The 8916-nt window shown below is 56.7% G+C and overlaps 1 protein-coding gene across 4 annotated transcripts; it reads right to left on the bottom strand.

Moving 5' to 3' along the window:
- Positions 1-2686: 2686 nt before the first annotated feature.
- Positions 2687-8539, bottom strand: ADAD2 (adenosine deaminase domain containing 2). Of its 4 annotated transcripts, XM_035281996.3 has the most exons (10): positions 8102-8539; positions 5215-5355; positions 4817-4864; positions 4604-4729; positions 4365-4515; positions 4114-4281; positions 3767-3996; positions 3444-3687; positions 3075-3195; positions 2687-2981 (listed from the first exon to the last, which is right to left on the bottom strand). In XM_035281996.3, exons 1-10 carry the CDS (start codon positions 8505-8507, stop codon positions 2877-2879), a joined length of 1740 nt encoding a protein of 579 aa, XP_035137887.3. In that variant the 5' UTR covers positions 8508-8539; the 3' UTR covers positions 2687-2876. The 4 variants fall into 4 exon arrangements, with proteins under 4 accessions (XP_035137887.3, XP_035137888.3, XP_035137889.3 ...); XM_035281997.3 differs by lacking the exon at positions 4817-4864; XM_035281998.3 differs by lacking the exon at positions 5215-5355.
- Between the last annotated feature and the right edge of the window lie 377 nt (positions 8540-8916).

Genomic DNA, 8916 nt, shown 5'->3' with positions numbered 1-8916 from the left:
TATTGGCAGTGGACACCCTCCTGCCCTCCTGCAGCAGAGGAAAGAGCAGACCACAGAATGTGAAGCCAGGAGGGAAGTTTAGGAAAAATATCGCCCAGTCCTCATTTTATAAATGAGCAAACTGGGGCTCAGTGAGGTTGAGAGTTTCATCCAAGGTGACGTAAGGAAAGCCAGCTGCAGCCCTGGGTGGTGACTGCAGCTGAAGGGCTTGGATGCCAAGCAGCCTGCACACTACCACAGCTCCAGCCCACCTCAGGTGCTAGGTGCTCTTCCAGAAGTGACCTAAGTGTGGCTTGCCCACTTCCTCACAGATCCACTGAGACAATGATCACATCTATCATGGAGAGCTATGGGAGGTTAGAACAGAACAGATACGCAGTGCCTGCCAGTGCTGTCTGATCTGTCCCCTGGTGCTGTTTCCTCTACTGCATCTCCCTCAGATTCTCCCATGTCATTGTCACTGTGGGAAAGGAGACAGCATGAGCCCAGTAGACAAGCAGAAGGCAAGCCCAGGCCTGCAGATGGGCAGGCTGGCCAGGTACACACACCTGGGACCAGCCCTCCAATTACTTCTCTAGATGAATCAACCCACATGCATGGAGGTTAAATGGCTGGCCATGTCCACGGCCACTAGGCCCAGTGGCAGAGACAAGAGAGGTTGGAGGGAGAGGATCCAATCTCACGGCTTCAACATCGGGCCTGGCCCTCAGTGACAGCTCTGGAGGGAACTGTCTGCACTGGTTAGGGTTCTCCAGAGAAACAGAACCCACAGGCTATATAAAGAGATATATTACAAGGGATTGGCCCACATGATATGGAGTCTAAGCAGACCCACCATTTGCTCTCTGGGAGCTGGGGACCCAGGTGGTGGTGTTCTACTCCAAACTCGGAGGCCTGAGAACTGGGAGAACCAATGGTGTGAATTCTGGTCCAAGTCTGAAGGCTAGAGACCCAGGAGTTGTGGTGTCCCAGCTCAAGGGGAGAGAATGAATCAGCTTCCTCTGCTTTCTTGTTCTATTCAGGTCCTCAATGGATTGGAGGGTGCCTGTCCACATTGGGGAGGACAGTCTTCTTTACTCAGCCCAATGATCAGATCTTAATCCTTCCAAGAGACACCCTACAGACACCCAGAAATAATGCATTACCAGCCATCTAGGCATCCCTGAGCCCAGTCAAGTTGGCACAAAATTAACTGTCACACCATATTTGACCAGTGTCCCAGGCCCACATGGGAGAACAGGCTGTGGCTCTGGAATCCTGCAACTGCTGGGGATGCAGGGAGGGTTAAGGAGTCCCAAGGTGGGGCCACAGGGCTGGCCATGGTCCTCAGCCATCCCTGGCCCCAGGTCTGTGGGCTTCAAAACTGTTGTGCTCCTGCTCAACAGATATAACGCCTGAGTGAGGCTCCAAGGATGTGTGTGTGTACACTTTTAGTGTTCACCATCTCATGTGTGTGCACGTGTGCACAGAGAACCAGCTTGATTGTAGAAACCCCCATCCAGGCAGCACTGAAGGAACTGAGAGACACCCACATAGGACAAAAAAGTGGGACTATCTGGGGTCCAACAGCCTTCTGAGCTGAGAGCCTCAGGGGCTGACCACATTGCAGGCTGTGGGCGTAGCGCAGACTGACCCACACATGTATTCTCTCTGAACAGGTGATGATCATTAACAAACAGATGTTCAGTATTTTATCATAACACAAAAATATACCAGGCAGGCAGCTGGTGACTGCTTACCAGTGATTACAAACAAGCTAAAAAGGATTCTCCACGAGGGAGCCACAGGGGCAGGGGCAGACGTCCTTTGCTTAAAGAATTGTTTTAACCAGTGTGTAATATGTGTTGTCCTGCCACTTCAGAATGCCTCAAATAGTTTTCCACTCTGGGGGTGTGTGGGGAGCTAGCTTTTCCTTGCACCATTCTTCCCAGCAAACAACATAGACTATCATAGACTCATCATCTCAGCACGTGTGCGCACTTTCAGTGTTCACCATCCTCCCTTCCCATCTAGGGTCAGCAGAGTGCCCGAATGCCACGTGGGCTTACTATGCTACCCTGGAGGAAAGGGAGAGAGAACTGCCAAGCCCACACCCGGCAGCACTGTCCCTCTCCACAGTGGAGGATGCAGGCTCTAGCAGTCCAGTGACTCACCCAGGTCAAACAGGTAGGCAGCCCAGGGAAACAGCTGATGCTGCTCATATCCTCCCCACACCCCTCAACACGGGCTGCCCAGACCCCCAGGGCACCCTCGAGGGCCAGGGCAGCTAAAGCTCTGACCAGGGAAGGGTGTTCTCTGTCACTCCCCCAATCTTAGGAGCCCAGAAAGGCAAGGATTTGGAGCCCCCACAGTGGCCAGAGGACAAAACACTCACATACCCAAGCAGCCTGCCCTCCTGCCCTTTACAACCCCCACAACCTGTGGCCTCAAGGGCCTACCCCAGCACACAGGCTGGAAAATGGGAGGAACCAGGGGAGGTCACCTCCCCTCCTAAACTGCCTTCAGCCCTGTGAACAGGGTCTGGGGTGACAATTCAGTGGCTCTGAAGAGGATACAGGTGGGAGCCCAGTGAACACAGGGCTTCACAAAGGAAGTGTGAGGGGCTCTCCCTGAAAACAAAGGGCCCCTGGCCACTCCCAAACACACATGGGCGCGCGCGCACACACACACACACAGAGCCAACTGCGCAGAGTTATCAGAAACACTTCTGTATTCAAGCCCAAATGTGCAGCAGCAGCTTCCCGACCACAGCAGGCCCCTCCCTCCAGCCCATTTCACCCTGTCACCCCATACTCTCCCCCACCCCCCTCAGAAAGGGCACTCCCCCAACAGGGGTACAGCTTGGCTCAGCAACCTGGGCCCCGCCGAGGCCTGCTTCAGTTTCTGAATTTGCCCACCAGTGGCTTCGAGGGCCAATACCCCAGGCCCTGCTGGTCCAGGAGGAGAGAGAGCTGCCGGCGAGCCTCCTGGTAGGGCCCAGCCTAGGGCAGGAGATGAACGGTGTTGAGAGGGGGTGCCTGCTGGGGGCAGGGACTGTAGGACTGGGGAGGGACTGGGACTGGGGATGGACCGACCTTGGCAGCCTCGTAGGTCTTCAAGGCCAGGAGGTAGGGCTTCCCCAGAGCCCTGGCAGCCTGGTGAAAGGCCCGGAGAAAGGAGGCCTTGCAGAGACGGGAGGGAGGCCCAAGGGTGGCACTGGATGGAGAGAAGACACCACGGAGATCAGAGAGTACAAGCTGGACCAGCAGGCCTGCTGCATGCCCCGCGTTACCTCCTCTCACACTGTGACAGTGTCACAGGAGTCACAGGGCAGGCAGAGGTGTGGCCACCACCATGGAGCTAGTAAGGGGTGGAGCTGGGGTTAGACCTGAGGTGAGGAAGCTCATGCACGTAGCCCTCCATCACCAGGACCCTCCTCACTCCGGCCCCGGGGCCCTCCTCACTTGGCCTTCACACGTCCCGTGGCCACATCCACAACCTCGATGTCAGGATCCCCCAGGCTCCAGTTGAGGCTCAGGCCATGGCAGGTGTCAGGGCTGGGTTCGGAGGGGGCCACTGGGGGCCCTGTGAACAGGTGTAGAGTGTTGCGGACGTAGGGAGGTGGCAGGCATGGCCCCAGGACACTGTCAAGGTAGGGCCGGGTGAGGATGGCCCTGCTCAGAGTTTGGGGGTCGTGGCATGAGTCAGCTGCAGGGCAGAAGACACAAGACAAGGTGAGTGACCTCCCTGCCCTTCCCTCCCACCCCAGCCCTTACCACATGCTCACCCAGGACGAGGCTGGTGCTGTAGAGTGGGGACACCAGGTGGGCCAGCAGGGCACCGCCCAGCCCCAGCACAGCCCAGCGCGCCAGCTTATCACTGGCTGAGAGGCAGCTGACGTAGGTTTCACGGAGCATGGGTGCCACGTAGCACACAGGCTTCAGCTGCCCGAGCACGTGGGCCTGCAGGCGCATAGGCGGGCTGTGTGGAAGGCCACCTTCCGAGGTAGGGGGCAGGCTGCAGGCCGGGAGGGGACAGACCCCAGCGTCAAAGCTGCTATTCTGACCCTGGCCCCCACCCAGTAGCCCAACTGAGGGACCTCCATCCCCCACCTGCCCCAGAGACCCTACATACTAGATGTCACGGGCAGCACCCTGGGGGGTGTTGCTGACGTAGAGGTGCAGGAAGACGCGGGGCTTGAGGGCAAATGGGGGTCCAGGCCCTGGCTGGGGGGCCAACACAGACTGTTCCTTGCCTTTGGGCCCCCCACATGTGGCCAGGAGGAGCTGCCGGAACAAGAACCTAGGAGTGACAGGCAGAAGGTGGTTGGGGTGACCATTTCCCGGCGAAGGCTACTGTCGAGTGCCCACCCCACCGCCCTTCACCTCAGCAGGGCCCGGCGGGCGATGACCAGGCCATGGCAGTCATGGAGCTGCTGGCCCGAGAACTCCAACCAGTTGGCACAGCAGCTGCTGCCAGTGCCCAGTGCCACTAGCTTGTAGATCTCCTTCACGTAGCCCCTGGCATCCGGGATCTCTGTGCAGGGAGAGGCAGAGACAGTTCAGCCTGAGGCAGGGGGCCCGAGGGGGCCTTCCCAGGGGGCCGGGGCTGGGACAATTCCTACCCCTCTCCAGGATGACTCCAGCCACAGTCCCTTTACAGGCCCAATATGGTGAGTGCTCGTCCAGCAGGCGGTCAAAGCCGGAGCTTACCAAGGCCGCACAGCGCTGCTCATGGGTCAGGATGCTCTCTGTGCCAGGGTAAGAGGGAACAGATGGCACGGGGCCCACGGCTCTCCCCTCAACACCAGAGCCTGGGTCCTTGAGAGCCCACCTACCTACACTCAGGGGGACTGGTGGAGGCTGGCTGGAGGTCTGGGGGGACTCTGGAAGAGGCAAGGAGGGCAGGCTGCTGTGGGCGCCAAGGTCCACCCTCCATCCCTCAGGAAGCCAATGAGGCAGAGAGGAAGTTTTCATCTTCCAGACACAGGACATTCCACGAGCTGCTCCTCTAGCAGTCCCTACCCCCAGTGTCCCCAGAGGACATGAGAGAAGAGACCAGCACATGTCCCCCACCCCAGCTCCCTGCAGGTCAGGTCTTGATGCCCAGATGGTTCCTGCAGCAACCCACCTCCTGCCCACACCCACACGCACAGCTGCTTCAGCCTCCCCGCAGGACTGCTGGCCTTGGGCCTCTTGTCCCCAGCTGGGGCTCAGCTGCCTGGCCCTCCATTACCTGGGCTCTCCAGCTGACTCCGGATGTAGCAGAGGGCAGAGAGTGCTGCCTGCTGTGTGGCCTCTGTCTTGCTGTTCGCAGTGCCCGCAGGGCAGACCACCCCATCCAGCTCTGCACTCACAGAGAAGGGGAAGCGGGGACCTGGGGAAGGAGGGAGGTGAGGAAGGAGCCCCCTGGCCTTCAGCCCTGTGACAGGTACCACTCTGCCTCCTCCTGACACCTGACATAGGGTCGTATGGGACACAGGGACCCTGACACCATTCCTCCATGGGCTCCGTCGCCACCCACGCCGTGCACACCCTTGAGTGCCTCTGCAGGCTGTGACCCATCGTGACTCAACCGAATCCTCTCACCCAACTCCTCCACAACAGGGATTCGTGACTCCATTTCACAGAGGAGCAGCAGAAAGGGCAGGCAGTCTGCCCATGCAGTGCCAGGACCCATATCCAGGTCCCCCTCCAGAGCCCACACCACCCTGTTCTCAGGAGGAAGGTGGTGAGCACTTCCACCTGCCACAGACACATTGGTTTTATTTCCTCTCCTCCAGGGACCCTGTATGTGAACACTTTTTCTATTGAACAGTATCATTGTGGGTATTACTTGTAACACAAAAGAGACGAACGGAAAATCTGGAACTGGGACCACACGGTCAAAGGTGCACACTTACGTAAGCTCACAGTACCTGCTGCTAAACTGTTTCTCCCAGGGACTGCCCCTCTGGGGACTGCCCTTGAGAAGGGGAACCCATTTCAGCACTCCTCACCAGCACTGAGACCTCTCTGCTCTAAACCGGCATCAAAACCAGCAACCACAGACAGGCATGGAAGGAATGTTGGCTTTAGAAAACCAACACGTGGCCACCATCCTAACCTGGACTGAATCTGGGGAGAATCAATGCATAATTTTCTAAAACCACAAGTGGCAATGTTATGGGCACAGGATATCTACATGATCTCCAAATACCTCCCCTAGACGGTTTATTCAGCACAAAGGAGAAAGTGAAGACACCTGGCAGATGTCACCCTAGTCCAACCCCTGCAGCTCGCATTGCCAAGGGGACAAACCAAGATCACCCCCCTCCTGACGGGATGCATGACCAAGGACTCCATATCACTTCATTAATGCATCACCTGACCCCAGTCCCGAGGAACAGACAAACCCAAGCCGAAGCACATTTGCAAAACTACCAGCCGTTACTCTTAAAAGACATCAATTTTGTGCAAAACAAAGACAGGAACCATTTCAGGTAAGAGACTAAAGACATGTGACAGCTAACTGTAATATGCTATGCCAGGGTGGGAAAAAATGGCCATGAGGGCATTCCTGGGACAAGTGGCAAAATCTGAATATGAATAGAAATTAGACAGAATTCTATCAATGTTAAATTTCCAGGATTTGATAATTGTATTGTAGTTACAGAAGAGATGCCCTTATTCTTAAGAAATGTGCATGAGGCTGGGTGCAGTAGCTCACTCCTTTAATCCAGCACTTTGGGAGGCTGAGGACAGGCATTCGGGACCAGCATGGCCAACATGGTGAAACCCCATCTCCAGTAAAATACAAAAGAATTAGCACAAATCTGTAATCACAGCTACTCGGGAGGCTGAGGCACAAGAATCCTTTGAACCGAAAGGCAAAAGTTGCAGCAAGTTGAGATCTCACCACTGTCACTAGGTGACAGACTCTGTCTAAAAAAAAAAGTTGGCTGGGCGCAGTGGCTCATGCCTCTAATCCCAGCACCACTGGGACTATGGGAGGCGGAGACAGGTGGATCACCTGAGGTTAGGAGTTCGAGACCAGCCTAGCCAACATGGTGAAACCCCGTCTCTACTAAAAATACAAAAAAAAAAAAAAGCTTGGCTTGGTGGCGTACACCTATAATCCCAGCTACTCAGAAGGCTGAGTTAGGAGAATTGCTTGAACCCAAAAGTCAGAGGTTGCAGTGAGCCTAGATCACACCACCGCACTTCAGCCTAGACAAGAGTGAAAGTCTGTTTCAAAAAAACAAAAAATACACGTGTAAGTTTAGGGGTAAGGAGCATGGTGTCTGCGATTAACTTTTAAATTAAAACTCTGGGCCATGTGTGGTGGCTGACACCTGTAGTCTCAGCACTTTGGAGGCTCAGGCTGGCAGATGGATAGCTTAACAGACCTCAAGACCAATCTTGGCAACATGGTGAAACCACAAAATCTCTACGAAAAATACAAAAATTAGCCAGGTGTGGTAGAGAGGTAGAGTACACCTGTAGTCCCAGCTCCTCCAGAGGCTGAAATGGGAAGATCACTTGAGCCCAGGAGATAGAGGCTACAGTGAGGCAAGATCGCTCCACTGCACTCCAACCTGGGCAACAGAGTGAGACCCTGTCTCAAAAAACACCCCCCCACCCTACCCCACCCCCCAAAGAAACCCTCTAAGTCAAGGGGCTTGAGAGCTATGTCTTGAAGAAGAGGAAATAATGGTTTACCTCTGTATTACGTGTAGAGTATCGCCCTTACCAAACTGTGCTTAATAATGTCTTTGAGTCAGGGGAGTGGCTCTCATTCTAGTATCACCAATGCTGGCAACGAAATTGCATGTAAGTGGCCCTAAAAAATGTGTGCAGAAATGCCAAGGGGCCTTAACCTCCCTGGGCATCAGGTGGGGACAACGTTCACCTACCGTGACCCTGCCACAGTTGAGTGTCTGGTGTGGCTGGTAATCCTTAGAGACCGCTGCTCACAGCAGGGTCCACCCCGAGGCCCCGGGCTCAGGCCAGGTCCTGCTCTGGTGGTGTCTCTGAGCATGCGGACCAAAGTTCACCTTCCCCAGAGCCCCCCACCCCCCAACCTCGGACCCAGCCCTCCGCAGCTCTGCCCCTGGCACACCCATGCTCCAGCCCGGCCTCACCTGGTGGCTGGTCCTCCCGGAAGTGCAGGAAGACGCCAAGGCTGGCCGCGTACTCAGTGAGCAAGGACACCGCCTGGCTTGCGGGGGGATCCTTGAGCGGCAGGCTCAGCCCAGCGGGGAGCACAGGAACCTTCGGGGCCTTCCCCATCTGTTCCAAGTTTTCCCACACCTGGGCTGCCCCCAGCTCTCCTACTCTGGCCCCTGTCCCAGGCCCACTGTCCCCCAACACTGAGACCTGGGGCCAGCCGCCCCCGGCGTGGTCCTTTGCGGGCACGGGCTCACAGACACCTTGGGCCTGGGGCGGCGGCGGTCGCCAGGCATGGTGCCCGGGGCTTATCTGCAACGATGCCGCCAGGCGGGGCTTTCTGCGGCCGCAGTCGTCTGCGCCCTGCGAAGCCGAAGCCATAGCCACTAACTGAGATCCGAAGCGTTAGACCCTATCTCACGCTGCCCACGCCGTTTTTATACGCACAGGGCGGGTTACCTCACGTGGGGAGCACGTGGCCAACAGCACGTTTGTGGGTCCCACCCCTGCCCCGCCTCTGGCCAATGAGAGTCCTTAGATCTGTGACCGACAGTGCACCCGACCAATGGGAAGGCCATCCTCCCAACCGCGGTGGCCTGGATCCTGAGGTTCTGAGGCCAACGTCCCACTGCCTGGACAGAAGTTCCGGCGGGTGGGTGCGGGGCTGTTCTTGCAGCCGCTTCCCTAACCGTGCGTTGTCCCGGAGCCTTGAAAGCCTGGGAGGCAGATCTGGAGGCCTCGGGTCTAACTTCACACTCTGGCTCCTGCCCTAGGCCCCTAGGCACCTCCA

This window comes from Callithrix jacchus, chromosome 20 (genome assembly GCF_049354715.1).
Source record: "Callithrix jacchus isolate 240 chromosome 20, calJac240_pri, whole genome shotgun sequence".
Classification (NCBI taxonomy): domain Eukaryota; kingdom Metazoa; phylum Chordata; class Mammalia; order Primates; family Cebidae; genus Callithrix; species Callithrix jacchus.
This window is presented reverse-complemented; position numbering and strand designations above follow the sequence as displayed.